Source organism: Lepidochelys kempii, chromosome 7, assembly GCF_965140265.1.
Source record: "Lepidochelys kempii isolate rLepKem1 chromosome 7, rLepKem1.hap2, whole genome shotgun sequence".
Lineage (NCBI taxonomy): Eukaryota > Metazoa > Chordata > Testudines > Cheloniidae > Lepidochelys > Lepidochelys kempii.
The window spans coordinates 52,204,520-52,221,671 of record NC_133262.1 but is presented as its reverse complement, the minus strand read 5'-3'; the positions used below and the strand labels follow the sequence as shown (position 1 = coordinate 52,221,671).

Here is a 17,152-nt window from a genome sequence, read left to right as displayed (position 1 = left end):
ATTAGACGAAGGTTTCTAACCATCAGAGGAGTGAAGTTTTGGAATAGCCTTCCGAGGGAAGTAGTGGGGGCAAAAGATCTATCTTGCTTTAAGATTAAACTCGATAAGTTTATGGAGGAGATGGTATGATGGGATAACATGGTTTTGGTAATTAAATATTCATGGTAAATAGGCCCAATGGCCTGTGATGGGTTTTTAGATGGGGTAAGATCCAAGTTACCCGGGAAAGAATTTTCTGTAGTATCTGGCTGATGAATCTTGCCCATATGCTCAGGGTTTAGCTGATCGCCATATTTGGGGTCGGGAAGGAATTTTCCTCCAGGGCAGATTGGAAGGCCCTGGAGGTTTTTCACCTTCCTCTGTAGCATGGGGCACGGGTCACTTGCTGGAGGATTCTCTGCTCCTTGAGGTCTTCAAACTACAATTTGAGGACTTCAATAACACAGATATAGGTGTGAGGTCTTTTTTAGGAGTGGTGGGTGAAATTCTGTGGCCTGCATTGTGCAGGAGGTCAGACTAGATGATCATAATGGTCCCTTCTGACCTAAATATCTATGAATCTATGAGATGTGGACTCTCCCTAGGGGTCCTTAGTCTGTTTTAACCTGTTCCTCCCCACTGTTCAAAGATAGAGCTAAACAGTTTCCATGAGGAGTCTTTTGTTATGTTAAATAATAAGTGCTTTACTAACATCTGGAATCACTTGTGGTGGGACAACATTTCTGTCCAGCCTCCTAAGAGCTGAAAATCAGTAAGAAACCGATCTCAAGAGGTCACAGCAAAGAGGCAGGTGGCAGCAAAAGGTGACTGACAGGCAGCTGACGAGAACAGCTGGCAGGGCAGCCAGCAGTGAGGAACAGCACCAGAGTAACGAGTGGCTGGTGAGGTGGCCAGTAGAGAGAAATTGCGGCTGGCGGGGTGGTCAGCCAGAGCAAGTGCTCAGATGGTGGAGTAACTAGGTGCCTTCTTCCCCCAGTGGGAGGTGAACTCACACTGATGCACCTCTGAACCCTGGGTCCTCTCTGACCAAGGACAGCCACTCTGAGTGGGGTGTGGTGAGGGAGCAGAGAGGCACAGAAAAGGAACTTTTGGTTGTAGAACTCAAGACATGAGGTGAAGACTCTACCCCACGTGCTCTGAGGTGATTGTCCTGCTCACAGTCATGATTATGAATCCTGTTAGAGAGACAGGTTTACATCTTGAAGTAGGAGGGTTTGTATTAACTGGGGCTATTTTCAGAGTGAGGCTTTCCAAAGCCCCTTAGTGATTTTCCATGGCACTTATGGTCCTGTAACAGAAAAACTCGCACCCCTTATAGTTTCATAGAACTGAAAGCCAGAAAAGACCATTAGCTCATCTAGTCTGGTTTTCTGTTTGTCACAGACTATTACATGTCACCAGTTACCCCTGTACTGAGTCCAGACACTTCAGTTAGAATAAAACATTTCTGACCTCAGGAGCCTGAATTGTGCCTGGGGAAAAATTCCTTCCCAACGCCAACTCTGGCAGTCAGTGAGACACTGAGCATATGAGCAAGACCCACCACCAGTCATTTAGACAGAGGATTCTCTGTACAACTTCAGATTACTGATCCTCCCGAGCTCATGTCCCATCTGGGATTAATACTTGCATAGTGGTGACCCCACCACACTCCCAGTCCCGAATAATCTCCAAAACATGCGTTCTGCATAGCCCAGCCCTCTCCTGGCCTATTCAGATATTATAGGGCCATTGCCCTGTAAGGGGTGATCAATGGTTCCATGTCTAGTTGTCAGACGGTATCAAGCAGAGTGCCCCCCAAAGATTGGTCAGTTCAATATCTTCATTAATGATCTGAAGGATGGCGTGGATTGCATCCTCAGCAAGTTTGCAGATGAACTAAACTGGGAGGAATGGTAAATACACTGGAGGGTGGGGATAGGATACAGAGGGACCTAGACAAATTGGAGGATTGGGCCAAAAGAAATCTGATGAGGTTCAACAAGGACAAGTGCAGGGTCCCGCATTTAGGACGGAAGAATCCCATGCACTGCTACAGACTAGGGACCATGGGACTAGGCAGCAGTTCTGCAGAAAAGGACCAAGGGGTTACAGTGGATGAGAAGCTGGATATGAGTCAGCAGTGTGCCCTTGTTGCCAAGAAGGCTAACAGCATTTTGGCCTGTATAAGTAAGGCCATTGCCAACAGATTGAGGAACATGATTATTCCCCTCTATTTGGCATTGGTGAGGCCTCATCTGGAATACTGTGTCCAGTTTTGGGCCCCACACTACAAGAATGATGCGGAAAAATTGGAAAGAATCCAGCAGAGGGCAACCAAAATTATTAGAAGGTTGGAGCACCTGATTTATGAGGAGAGGCTGAGGAAACTGGGATTATTTAGTCTGCAGAAGAGAAGAATGAGGGGGGGATTTGATATCTACTCTCAACTACCTGAAAGAGGGTTCCAAAGAGGATGGATCTAGACTGTTCTCAGTGGTAGCAGATGACAGAACACGGAGTAATGATCTCAAATTGCAGTGGGGGAGGTTTAGGTTGCAGATTAGGAAAAACTTTTTCCACTAGGAGGGTGGTGAAACACAGGAATGCATTACCTAGGGAGGTTTCAGAGTAACAGCTGTGTTAGTCTGTCTTTGCAAAAAGGAGTACTTGTGGCACCTTAGAGACTAACCAATTTATTTGAGCATGAGCTTTCGTGAGCTACAGCTCACTTCATTGGATGCATACAGTGGAAACTGCAGAAGACATTATATACACACAGAGACCATGAAACAATACCCCCTCCCACCCCACTGTCCTGCTGGTAATAGCTTATCTAAAGCGATCATCAAGTTGGGCCATTTCCAGCACAAATCCAGGTTTTCTCACCCTCCGCCCCCTCCCCGCCCCCCACACAAACTCACTCTCCTGCTGGTAATAGCCCATCCAAAGTGACCACTCTCTTCACAATGTGTATGATAATCAAGGAGGACCATTTCCTGCACAAATCCAGGTTCTCTCACCCCCTCACCCCCCTCCAAAAACCACACACACACAAACTCAATCTCCTGCTGGTAATAACTTATCCAAAGTGACCACCTACAATGTGCATGATAATCAAGGTGGGCCATTTCCAGCATAAAATACCTAGGGAGGTGGTGAAATCTCCTTCCTTTGAGGTTTTTAAAGATCAGGCTTGACAAAGCCCTGGCTGGGATGATTTACTTCATGTTGGTCCTGCTTTGACCAGGGCGTTGGACTAGATGACCTCCTAAGGTCCCCTCCAACCCTGATATTCTATGATAATATACAAAAGAGTTTGCTACTTTAACTAGAGTAACCCCAACAGTTTCAGTTTAAAGATAGCACTGGCTTAAGTAAGTTTATTTAAACTACAACAAGAGAGATTTTTAATAAGTATAAATAAGGTATTCAAGTCAGAAATGACAGGTTTCAGAGTAGCAGCCGCGTTAGTCTGTATTCGCAAAAAGAAAAGGAGTACTAGTGGCACCTTAGAGACTAACCAATTTATTTGAGCATAAGCTTTCGTGAGCTACAGCTCACTTCATCGGATGCATCTGATGAATTGCATAAATTGGTTAGTCTCTAAGGTGCCACTAGTACTCCTTTTCTTTTTGCAAGTCAGAAATGGTTACAAAATGAAATAAAGCTAAAACACATTCTAGCAGCTAAAATGTAACTAGACTTGGTTCAAGGTTAAAATCCTCACCACATATTCCCAGCAACAGGGCAGACAAAATTCTCACATCAAAACCCCTTCCAAAATCCAAAGGCTGGTTCCTGTGTTTTCTTAGATGAAAGAGAGAGAAGGGGAGAGCAATAAGGAGAGAAAGAAAATACCTAGGGCATTTTTGCTCCTCACTTTTATAGTCCAGCCACGCTTCGAAATGCATTTTCCTGAGGGTCACCCTATTTAAGTTCCTTTTCACTGTGATGGCAGAGATGTGGAGCCTCATGATGGAGATTCCCTGTTGGTGTTTGCTAAAATGCAGATTGAGCTGTTCCTACTCCTGCCATTGATGAAGAACAGCCACTTGACTAGTGATTACCAATCAACTTTGATGACACCTGGCTTGAGGCAACAGCTAGTCCTTGAGGAACAGGTTTACCTCCTTCCCAGACTTGTCTCGTAAACACATTTCAGTCATAATTTCAGCATATGTTCATAGCTTTATGTTGTTATACACATTTCACCACATTATTGATCAGCGAGTTATTAGTTTTCAAATGATACCTCACAAGGCATATTTTGTACAAAGAGCATTTTGTACAAAGTGGTCTGTAGGGTGTGAATACATGGGTGCATTCAGTCACAATCAGCATCTAGATCTTTAATAAAAATTAAATAGTATTGAACTAATCCCTACAGAATTCTGCTAGAAAAAGCTCCACTTATTGATACCCCCCATTACTAACTACATTTTGAGAGCTGAAACCTGTCATTTTGAGAGCTGAGAGCCAGTTTTTAATGCCTTGTTAATTCCAAAAATACAAGTTTTTTAAATCAAAGTGTTATGTGGTACCAAGTCAAATGCCTTGGAGAAACCCAAGTATATTGTATCATCGCATCTGATGAAGTGAGCTGTAGCTCACGAAAGCTCATGCTCAAATAAATTGGTTAGTCTCTAAGGTGCCACAAGTACTCCTTTTCTTTTTGTATCATCGCAGTTGCCCTTATCAATCAGATCTGTAATTCTATCAAAAAGAACAAAAGATTTCTTTGACAAGCCTTATCTTCCATGAAACCAAGCTGACCGGCATTATCAACAAAGAATTAGAGGTTAAAAATAAAGACAAATTAATTCTTCCATTATTTTACCCAGAATTGCTGTCAGGCTGTCTTCCCTGTCTTCTACATGGGGGGTTATTGCTTTACTAAATTGCATGGGAATTTAAACAGCACTAAAAGATTAGATTTGAACTCCTGCTCTCCTCTATCCTGGCTTAGGAAACTTTTCCTTAGGCTACAGGGATGGATGGTGAAGGAGTTAGAGTCGGTCTGTCTCAAATTAGAGTTCGGCAGGTTTAACTTGGTGCCTGTTTTCCATCAGAGAAAAGTTATACAATGCTCCATCAACAAATACTCTCACAGTATAACTGATATCTAGGCATCCTCACATGAGGAGCAGCAATATGGCCAAAGGCCAGGCCCAGACGTGTTTTAGGTTTGTTGCAAGAGGGGTACAATGAAAAAATGAGACAATCCACACAAAAAATTGGTTATTTTTGATTCTCATTATCAATATATTTTTCATAAAACCACCACGAGTGCTGTTAGCATTGTTTAAAGTTTGCATTCTGCTTTGGGTTTTGCTCTTTCAATGAGATTTTTACACTTTAAAGGTTTAAAATGCCTGTTAACACTGGGTTAGAGTTCAGTTTTAACATACCACCTCTCTCATGTCCATATAGGAATACAAAGAGCATGGCACAAGTTCTGTATCCACTCTCCTTTGTGGCACAGGGCACACAGCTCACACATACCATTACCAACCAGGGAAACATGGCTCAGCAAGTCAACTTCAACTGTTGCAGCAGCCAAGTGTCTGGGAGCTGATGGTCTAGTTTGAAGGGTCTTTCACAAGAGATTCCTCAAGGGGAAAGAGTTCATTTTTGGGCACTGGAGAGCAGGGAAAAGATGCTGGAATTCAATGGTTGGGTTCTGCCACTCTCTGAATTTGCTGCAGGCACCAGCATGGAATCCATTGCTGCTAAAAGTATTCAAGTGCCTGGACGTGCCGGGTGAATTTCTAACATAGTTCTATCAAAATGAGATTTTTGTCTGAGCCTGTAAAATGCAGGGCCTCAGGGCACCTGCATAACAAATACTGTGCAAAGAGGAACACAAATACCAGGATACCGGGAGCTTAGAAAACTGCCTTTATTCTATTAGTAGTTGGAAAAAGGAAATAATACAGAAGAGTTTAGCTGGCTGCAGATCAGCAAGAAGTTCACAGATGGGAGTTTGGCCACCAGGTGGTAACCAAGCAATACATAGAGAACTGGCATTTTTATAGCCTTGAGCTGAGTCCAGCAGGTTAACTTAAAGCTTCTGAAATGTTCAGTTGCCTTGAGTGTGAACAGGCTGCCTTTCCCTGGCTCCTAAGGCAGGTGCCGGAAGATCACAGAAAAAATCCTCTTCCTGGGTGCAGATATTAGAAATTATACCATACAAATGGGTCAGACACTTACAAACAAACAGGGAGGTGGGAGATGAATCAGCTGCTTTCAACGGGACTTTATTTTCAAATAAACTTTCTTAAAAACAAACAAACCCAGAACACCTTATGCAGGGATTACAAGTTTAAGAGTATTAGGAAATCCAATTATACAAAAAATACTACATTGCGGCTGGGGCATATAGATTTATTTTTGGTACCATACATTTAAGTGGCACTAATTACATGGTAACTAAAAGGTAACCAACATGAAACTACAGGACTGTCACTTTTTTGATGGGACTCTTATTTCAGGGTGGTCACAGTTTCAAACTATGGTTTTACACCCTACGCAGCCATGAAAAATGAAATCTCCCTAAAATGTGAAAGCACTGGCGTTATTCTGGACTCCACATACAGCCATGTAGCTCTTGTACCCATTTGAATGGGACACTAGTTATAAAGTAGTTACAGCCCAATTCTCAGTGTTACCAGCTTTTCCCTCTTTCTAGAAAGAAGCAAGTTGGAGAATTGTCTTCAATTAGCGCCTGGCACATACTGCATGTGCAGACATTTATTAAAGGAATGCTGATGTTACTTGTGTGCACAGATGAATTTGATGCAGACTGTTATAAAAATCATAGTTGGCTTCTAAATATTGGTAGCAAGATGATTTTTAAATCTCTTAAGTAAATTATTATAGATAAATGAAAAAGGCCAGTAATCATACACTAAGATTAATAAACAGCACTTCAAAATTAATCAAGTGCAGGGTGCTGTCTGAGCCGTCTTCCCTTGGCCATGCTTTACAAGAGAAGGCAGCCAGATTTTTTCTTGCCACGCCGGGCTTGCAAAGCAGCTCTAGTGGCCATTTCAAAAACCTCCCTCACGCCGTCTTTGGTCTTTGCAGAGCACTCCATGTACCCGAATGCACCAATGCGGTTTGCCATGTCTCTGCCTTCTTCAGGTTTGACCGGCTCCTGTGCAATACAATAGTAAAAGCAAATTAATAGGGTCCAACAATGTACCTGAATAGATCATTCCTTTCATCACCTTCCAGGTTTGCCAGAAGTGCAAAATACATACTCTGTTTAGATCCCATCTCGAATCTAAAATGCTAGCTTATTTTCTGGATTAAAACCCAGTTTAATTAAGAATAATGTTAAAAAAATTTTTTCCTTCCCACAGGTTGTAACATATCAACACCTCACATTACTGAAGAATTTTTAAAATCTCATTTACCTCATCACTTCATTTATTTACGTTTTGGACAATGAAAATGATAGCCCAGTTTGGGTCAGTGTCAATTATTTATAGTCCATTTATTCAGCGTCCAATTCTCATGCCATAGTATAAAAGCTTCAATATTTGTGTTGCAAACGCTTCAGAAGAATATATGTTGCCAAACAAACTGTTGCCATTGGCAATTTAAAAGTCATGGAACCAGTGACAATGATACTTGGGAAGTAAAAGCAATTTTACAAGTCATTACCATAGCAGTACCAACCCCCACAGCATTATTAACAGCTACAAAAATTGCCTTGTCACTTTTTGTTTAAAAGAAACATTATGCCAGGACAGTCAAGTTTGCCTATTTGGGCAGGGTATTCTCATGCTGAAGGATGACTACTTTTACTAGACCTGGTATGCTACTGTTGGGGATTGTTTCAAAATGAACCACATTTTGTCTTTACTCATGAACAAACCAAAGCAAGGCTGTTTGAGTTGTTAATATTTAAAACCATGTCCAGTGCAATGGTTTCTTTGTGGGAGAGTGTACTCTGAGTACTGGATAAATGGTATCTTACATGGTAATCTAAGCATCTATTTTGTTGCGCATGTGCTTTGTGTTGATTTTGCCTTATCACTGACCTCCCAACTCTTCTAGAACTACTCCTCCAATTTGGGGCCTTCATCTACCAATAGTCTAACTGATGAGAGAGAAATTCTTCATTTCTTTGAGAGTGACCTTTTCTGCTGGGAAGCCCCAAGGTTAGGAAAGCATTATTTGGTGCCTCTGACAAAATCCTTCATAAGAGGCTACTAAAGAAAATATCCAACTGCAACTGAGCATTGTTTGGCCCTTCAACGTCTGTATTTAACAACTTAGTTCTGATTTAAACTATGCAACCATAACACTTAAGTAACAGATATTGTGTTTATTTTTCATCTAAAAGAGGCTTTCAATTTTTTGTCCTGAATAACTGTCATTTCCAGCCCGTTCTCCAAGATCTATATTGCTCTGAACATTTTCCAATTTCAATACAAGCTCCACTTAGCTATTTCCCACAGATCATCACCTTGTTCCTGATACTTCATTGCAGGGCTGAGTCAAAACACACCCAGGGTGACCGGCTCTAGATCAGCTTAGCAAGAAAACAGGAGCACAGAGAAGAGGGGTGGAGGAGACGGAATGCGTTAAAGGAATCTAACGCTTCTTCCTCTACCTAGTGGAGCCAAACTACACTAGAGAAGGATGAAGAGACAAGTGGCTTTGTTCCAGACTGTGGTGCTGTGGGGATGGTGTCCAGGGAAAGCTGCCAATCAGTGCAGACACTGAGTTAATGTGCTTGTTAGCCATATTACAAAAAAACTGTCATGTTTTATTGTAAGAAGGGCAGAAAGAAACTTGCCTGCTTCATTTTGGCCAGCTCCCGTCGTGTGTGCTCATCATTTCTTAAGTCCTTCTTGTTTCCTACCAGTATGATAGGCACATTGGGGCAGAAATGTTTCACCTCTGGGGTCCACTTCTCTGGGATGTTTTCTGGAGGGAGGGGGAGAAAAAAGCAGAAGCGTCTCGTAATCCACATACAAGGCTAAAGAAAAGTGTTTGGGGTGGTTTTCTTTTTAAGATCATCTCTGCTTTCTGACTGGAACTATGCTACTTTATCCCATGACATTTCATTCAGCTTCTGGTGAGATATAAACCACTAAACATCACATTTCCTCCCTCCTGTTGCAACTACCACCAAATACACAAACATTCTGAAGCCAGGGCCTGTCTGTGATCTTCCCAAATTCCTGTTTGAAATTGTCTCTGATTTCCATCTTTCTGGTCACTAGCATGTCCATTTCTCCAAGCCCCATTCATATCCAGAAAGTCAGGATCTATACTCTGCATGTCCACAGGTCTTAAATAATCATTTCTCTGAGACCAAACCTACCCACAAGTTTTAGACTTTTGGTGCACATGAAGGTAAGACTGGTAATCTGTCTGTCTCAGCGTTGAGACGGTCCAAATGAAACAGATATTTCATGATTGCTGTGTGCAGCCACACAGAGGGAATGGTCTGACAAATGTTTGAATTGTTGACTTTGAGAGAAGCTTTGAGAGAAGAAGACTTCAACACCACAGCAGAGGAAATTCCTACACCAAACCTCAAGTGTAGCTCAAACAAACCTGTCCCACCATGGTCTCCAGAGCACAACCCATACATGCTCAAGGAGAATTTAGTCTCCTTTGCCACAACTATCAAGGAAATGCTATTCCCCATAAGCAACCCCAATAGCGGGTAGAGCAATCCTTTCATAAACTTGTTCAACTGCACCGTGAGTGAAGGCTAGGAAACCTGTGCATTAGAGCACGGGAAGTAGAGATGGCATCACATCCACCTCAACAAAACTCAAACATAGCTTAACAGCCAGGCATTTGGGGGAAAACCCCTGGCACACAGAAAGGCCAAACAGCAGGCTACAGTGTTAGGAGCAAAGCTCTTACCCTACACAAACCTGGTATATTCAATGAGACAGACAGATGAAAGTAGTATCTTTCAAGACTGTCCCATCAAGCTTGCTGTTTTAGCTCAGTGCAACTAAACTGGGAGGAGTGGTAGATATGCTGGAGGGGAGGGATAGGATACAGAAGGACCTAGACAAATTGGAGGATTGGGCCAAAAGAAATCTGATGAGGTTCAATAAGGATAAGTGCAGGGTCCTGCACTTAGGACGGAAGAACCCAATGCACAGCTACAGACTAGGGACCGAATGGCTAGGCAGCAGTTCTGCAGAAAAGGACCTAGGGGTGACAGTGGACGAGAAGCTGGATATGAGTCAGCAGTGTGCCCTTGTTGCCAAGAAGGCCAATGGCATTTTGGGATGTATAAGTAGGGGCATAGCGAGCAGATCGAGGGACGTGATCGTTCCCCTCTATTCGACATTGGTGAGGCCTCATCTGGAGTACTGTGTCCAGTTTTGGGCCCCACACTACAAGAAGGATGTGGATAAATTGGAGAGAGTCCAGCGAAGGGCAACAAAAATGATTAGGGGACTGGAACACATGAGTTATGAGGAGAGGCTGAGGGAGCTGGGATTGTTTAGCCTGCAGAAGAGAAGAATGAGGGGGGATTTGATAGCTGCTTTCAACTACCTGAAAGGGGGTTCCAAAGAGGATGGCTCTAGGCTGTTCTCAATGGTAGCAGATGACAGAACGAGGAGTAATGGTCTCAAGTTGCAGTGGGGGAGGTTTAGATTGGATATTAGGAAAAACTTTTTCACTAAGAGGGTGGTGAAACACTGGAATGCGTTACCTAGGGAGGTGGTAGAATCTCCTTCCTTAGAGGTTTTTAAGGTCAGGCTTGACAAAGCCCTGGCTGGGATGATTTAACTGGGAATTGGTCCTGCTTTGAGCAGGGGGTTGGACTAGATGACCTTCTGGGGTCCCTTCCAACCCTGATATTCTATGATTCTATGATTCTATGAACTAATGGGCAGCTCCACAGACAGAAGGGAGAGTGCCTCAAACGTTCCCTCTAATTTTTTTTCCATCCATGTGCAGAATGAATTTTGCTTTGTGCACCAATATTGAGGTAATATGCAGATGTGCGCAACCAGTAGAAACTAAAAACCTAGCTATAATATATATTTTTAAAAAGTTACCATAGGGATAATTACTCCAACCAGGACAGGTTAGGCATTTTTAGAACTCACTACTCAAAAGAATTACATTTACGTGTAAGAGAGAAATAAAAAATATGAAATGCACAGACCAGTCAAAAAACAGCACTTTAAGAGAATATATGTGCATTGCAGGAAATACCAAGAAGTAACAATAACAATAATACAAGTACGTATTGGGAGGTGGGTGAGAGAGAGACAGAGTGTGAGAGTGAGACAGACACATGCTGCCCCTTTAAGTAGATCAGCATTTACTAGTCTGAAGGCTGCTTGTTCAGACACAGCAGCACCACCACCAGCAGCTCCGTCCCACTTCTGAGCCCTGAGTCGTGTATTTCCAGTCTCTGCACAAGCACCGTCCTGGCAAATTCCTACACAGCATGGTTATTTCAAGCCAGAATCAGAGACAAAAGCATCCAAAAGTGCAAAGAGCTGTTCTCCGGTAGCATTCTATGGTAATGGCTAGTAGAACAGCAATTCCTCTTGGAGTTTTTCCATCATTCTCAAATTTTGTATAGGTCAGTATCTGAACAGCACCAGACACATCCATCGTTTTGTCAAGCTGAATGACAAAAAAGGACTTTGCTTGATTTTGGCAATCACTTGTTCAGTCACATCATTTGCCATATGTGAATACGCCTTGCAATAGTGTCAGGGGAATTGGGGCAAGTTGAGTTGGTAGGGTAGGGTAACCACCTTTCTGTATACAGTGCTATAAAATCCCTCCTGGCCAGAGGCAACATCCTGTTACCTGTAAAGGGTTAAGAAGCTCAGCTAACCTGGCTGGCACCTGACCCAAAGGGCCAATAAGGGAACAAGATACTTTCAAATCTTGGGGGGAAAAGGCTTTTGTTTGCGCTCTTTAAGTGTTTGTTCTCTCTTCGGACTGAGAGAGGCCAGACAGAAATCCATCTTCTTCAACCCATCCTAATCCAAGTCTCCAATATTGCAACCAGTATAGGAAAGCCAGGACAGGCCCATTAGTTTATCTTTTGTTTTATGTGAATTTTCCCTGTGTTAAGAGTGAGGTTTATTCCTGTTTTCTGTAACTTTAAGGTTTTGCCCAGAGGGGGATACTCTATGATTTGATTCTGAATACCCTGTAAAGTATTTTCCATTCTGATTTTACAGAGATGATTTTTACCTCTCTTTTTTTTTTTCCCAATAAAATCCTTCTTTTAAGAACCTGACTCATTTTTCCATTGTTCCAAGATCTAGGGGTTTAGGTTTTTGATGATTTTGTAACCAATTGGTTAGGATATTATTCTCAAGCCTACCCAGGAAAGGGGGGGTGTAGGGCTTGGGGGGGATATTTTGCAGAAAGACGTCTCCAAGTGGTCTCTTTCCCTGTTCTTTGTTTAAGACACTTGGTGGTAGCAGCATACTGTTCAAGGACAAGGCAAAGTTTGTACCTTGGGGAAGTTTTTAACTTAAGCTGGTACGAATAAGCTTAGGGGGTCTTTCATGCGGGTCCCCACATCTGTACCCTAGAGTTCAGAGTAGGGAAAGAATCCTGACATGGTGGCAGAGCGGTGGGATCATTTTGAACCAAAAACACAGACCTGAAGAGGTTTTTATTTTTTTAAGCTGAGAGCAGCTAGAGGGTTTTCTGTCTATTTGCCTGGAGACAGAGGTGTTCGTTTTTTGGTTTTTTTTTTTTTTTTTTACAAAGGAATTTTTCTTTTTTGAGCTGGAGTTTTCTCTACCTAAAGGCAGGGTAGTTAACCTCCAGCAGGGAAATTCACAAGTTGGTTTCTTTGTTTGTTTGTTTTTCCCTAACTCTCGGGTATAGCTAGAGTTAAGCACAAGAAAGCAGGAAAATGACCAGCAGTGAAGCAGCTAATAAACTAGAGCTGGCCAGATTCGAAGCTGAAGAGAAACAAAAAGAGCATGATAGACAGATGGCCTTAAGGTGCTTGGAGATGGAGGCAGAAAAATCCAGGGTGGAAGCAGAGAAAACTGCCCACAAGAGAGCTATGGATGGTAGCGGAGTCAGTTTACGTTCCAAAGCCCATTTGGAACCGGGGCTTCCTAAATGAACTCAGGGCCTTGGAAGCACTATTGGTACTAGAAGAGCCTGAAGCCTCAGCAGTACCCAGCCCAGGACTTGAGGGTTCAGAAATGGGTGAAATCTGCCGAGACTGAGATCTTTTTGAGACAAGCTTGTTGTGGGAGAACTGGAACTCCTTGTCTTATAGGCTTTCCCAGTACCTTCTGACATTTTTTTTTGCAGATCTGGGTGAAAGTGGTGCTGAGTAGACAAAGCACTATACTCACTTGCAGGCTGATGTATAGGGGTTGCACTGACCTGGATCCAGGGCAGGAAGAAGACAGCACTCCATCATGCACTGGATGTGCTATGTTTGTCTTTCTTCCACAGGACAGATGCGACATTGTCTGTACAACGTGCAAGCTGGTCTCCATACTGGAAGAGAAGGTTCAAGGTCTGGAGCAACAGGTATTGACCCTACGTTGCATAAGAGAAACTGAAGATTTCCTGGACTGATGTCAGGATAGGCTTCTACGGGCACAAGGTTCTGAAGATTCAGAGCAGGCTGCACATCAGGGACAGAAGGATGGTGAAGAAATTTGGCATCATGTGACCTCCAGAAGAAAAAAGGGGAACGTCCATGTACCAGCAGGGCAGATACAAGTAAGTAACCATTTTCATGTTCTCTCCACAGGTACTAATGTGGAGAGTGGACCAGATGATACGCCTGAGGGAAGGGAGCAGAAGGAGACTCTGTCGATTGGAAGGCATGGGATGCACTGTCCTAAGGTTGGGGGTTCCACAACCACCGCTCCCAAGAGAAGGAGGCGGGTGGTGGTGGTCGGGGACTCTCTCCTCAGGGGGACTGAGTCATCTATCTGCCGCCCCGACGGGAAAACCGAGAAGTCTGCTGCTTGCCAGGAGCTAAGATTCGTGATGTGACTGAGAGACTGCCGAGACTCATCAAGCCCTCAGATCGCTAACCCTTCCTGCTTCTTCACGTGAGCACCAATGATACTGCCAAGAATGACCTTGAGCGGATCACTTGGACTACGTGGCTCTGGGAAGAAGGATAAAGGAGTTTGAGGTGCAAATGGTGTTCTCGTCCATCCTCCCCGTGGAAGGAAAAGGCCTGGGTAGAGACCGTCGAATCGTGGAAGTCAACGAATGGCTACGCAGGTGGTGTTGGAGAGAAGGCTTTGGATTCTTTGACCATGGGATGGTGTTCCAAGAAGGAGTGCTAGGCAGAGACGGGCTCCACCTAACGAAGAGAGGGAAGAGCATCTTCGCAAGCAGGCTGGCTAACCTAGTGAGGAGGGCTTTAAACTAGGTTCACCGGGGGAAGGAGACCTAAGCCCTGAGGTAAGTGGGGAAGTGGGATACCGGGAGGAGGCACGAGCAGGAGAGCGCAAGAGGGGAGGGCTCCTGCCTCATACTGAGAAAGAGGAGCGATCAGCAGGTTATCTCAAGTGCCTATATACAAATGCACGAAGCCTGGGAAACAAGTAGGGAGAACTGGAAGTCCTGACACAGTCAAGGAATTATGATGTGATTGGAATAACAGAGACTTGGTGGGATAACTCACATGACTGGAGTACTGTCATGGATGGATATAAGCTGTTCAGGAAGGATAGGAAGGGCAGAAAAGGTGGGGGAGTTGCACTGTATGTAAGAGAGCAGTATGACTGCTCAGAGCTCAAGTATGAAACTGCAGAAAAACCTGAGTGTCTCTGGATTAAGTTTAGAAGTGTGAGCAACAAGGGTGATGTCGTGGTGGGAGTCTACTATAGACCACCAGACCAGGGAGATGAGGTGGATGAGGCTTTCTTCCGGCAACTCGCAGAAGTTACTAGATCGCAGGCCCTGGTTCTCATGGGAGACTTCAATCACCCTGATATCTGCTGGGAGAGCAATACAGCGGTACACAGGCAATCCAGGAAGTTTTTGGAAAATGTAGGGGACAATTTCCTGGTGCAAGTGCTGGAGGAACCAAGCTCTTCTTGACCTGCTACTCACAAACCAGGAAGAATTAGTAGGGGAAGCAAAAGTGGATGGGAACCTGGGAGGCAGTGACCATGAAATGGTCGAGTTCAGGATCTTAACACAAGGAAGAAAGGAAAGCAGCAGAATACAGACCCTGGACTTCAGAAAAGCAGACTTTGACTCCCTGAGGGAACTGATGGGCAAGATCCCCTGGGAGAATAACATGAGGGGGAAAGGAGTCCAGGAGATCTGGCTGTAGTTTAAAGAACCCTTATTGAGGTTACAGGGACAAACCATCCCGATGTGTAGAAAGAACAGTAAATATGGCAGGCAATCATCTTGGCTTAACAGTGAAATCCTTGCTGCTCTTAAATACAAAAAAGAAGCTTACAAGAAGTGGAAGATTGGACAAATGACCAGGGAAGAGTATAAAAATATTGCTCGGGGATGCAGGAGTGAAATCAGGAAGGCCAAATCACACCTGGAGTTGCAGCTAGCAAGAGATGTTAAGAGTAACAAGAAGGGTTTCTTCAGGTATGTTAGCAACAAGAAAGTCAAGGAAAGCATGAGCCCCTGATTGAGGGAGGCAACCTAGTGACAGAGGATGTGAAAAAAACTAATGTACTTGATGCTTCTTTTGCCTCCGTCTTCACGAACAAGGTCAGCTCCCAGACTCCTGCACTGGGCAGCACAGCATGGGGAGAAGGTAACCAGCCCTCTGTGGAGAAAGAAGTGGTGCGGGACTATTCAGAAAAGCTGGACGTGCACAAGTCCATGGGGCCGGACGTGTTGCATCCGAGAGTGCTAAAGGAGTTGGCGGATGTGATTGCAGAGCCATTGGCCATTATCTTTGAAAACTCATGGCGATCAGGGGAGGTCCCAGATGACTGGAAAAAGGCTAATGTAGTGCCCATCTTTAAAAAAGGGAAGGAGGAGGATCCTGGGAACTACAGGCCAGTCAGCCTCACCTCAGTCCCTGGAAAAATCATGGAGCAGGTCCTCAAGGAATCAATTCTGAAGCACCTAGAGGAGAGGAAGTGATCAGGAACAGTCAGCGTGGATTCAAAAGGGCAAGTCAAGCCTGACTAATCTAATTGCCTTCTATGACGAGATAACTGGCTCTGTGGATGAAGGGAAAGCAGTGGACATGTTGTTCCTTGACTTTAGCAAAGCTTTTGACACTGTCTCCCACAGTATTCTTGCCAGCAAGTTAAAGAAGTATGGGCTGGATGAATGGACTATAAAGGTGGATAGAAAGCTGGCTAGATTGTCGGGCTCAACGGGTAGTGATCAATGGCTCCATGTCTAGTTGGCAGCCGGTATCAAGTGGAGTGCCCCGGGGTCGGTTTTGTTCAATATCTTCATAAATGACCTGGAGGATGGCGTGGATTGCACCCTCAGCAAGTTTGCAGAGGACACTAAACTGGGAGGAGTGGTAGATAAGCTGGAGGGTAGGGATAGGATACAGAGGGACCTAGACAAATTGGAGGATTGGGCCAAAAGAAATCTGATGAGGTTCAACAAGGACAAGTGCAGAGTCCCGCACTTAGGACAGAAGAATCCCATGCACCGCTACAGACTAGGGACCGAATGGCTCAGCAGCAGTTCTGCAGAAAAGGACCTAGGGGTTACAGTGAACGAGAAGTTGGATATGAGTCAACAGTGTGCCGTTATTGCCAAGAAGGCCAATGGCATTTTGGGATGTATAAGAAGGGGCATTGCCAGCAGATCGAGGGACGTGATCGTCCCCCTCTATTCGACATTGGTGAGGCCTCATCTGGAGTACTGTGTCCAGTTTTGGGCCCCACACTACAAGAAGGATGTGGATAAATTGAAGAGAGTCCAGTGAAGGGCAACAAAAATGATTAGGGGTCTGGAACACATGACTTATGAGGAGAGGCTGAGGGAACTGGGATTGTTTAGTCTGCAGAAGAGAAGAATGAGGGGGGATTTGATAGCTGCTTTCAACTACCTGAAAGGGGGTTCCAAAGAGGATGGCTCTAGACTGTTCTCAGTGGTAGCAGGTGACAGAACAAGGAGTAATGGTCTCAAGCTGCAGTGGGGGAGATTTAGGTTGGATATTAGGAAAAACTTTTTCACTAGGAGGGTGGTGAAACACTGGAATGCG

The 17,152-nt window shown here is 44.2% G+C and overlaps 1 protein-coding gene across 2 annotated transcripts in view; it reads right to left on the bottom strand.

The window, feature by feature from the left end:
• Nucleotides 1-5,867: 5,867 nt before the first annotated feature.
• The window catches only part of RHOA (ras homolog family member A), a 64,341-nt gene continuing 53,056 nt past the window's right edge, over nucleotides 5,868-17,152 (bottom strand). For both annotated transcript variants that reach the window (XM_073352704.1, XM_073352705.1), the window contains 2 exons: nucleotides 8,792-8,922; nucleotides 5,868-7,138 (listed from right to left, as the gene is read on the bottom strand). In XM_073352704.1, the coding sequence (XP_073208805.1) occupies nucleotides 6,965-7,138; nucleotides 8,792-8,922 (305 nt within the window). In that variant the 3' untranslated portion in view covers nucleotides 5,868-6,964. The remainder of the gene's footprint in view (nucleotides 7,139-8,791; nucleotides 8,923-17,152) is intronic.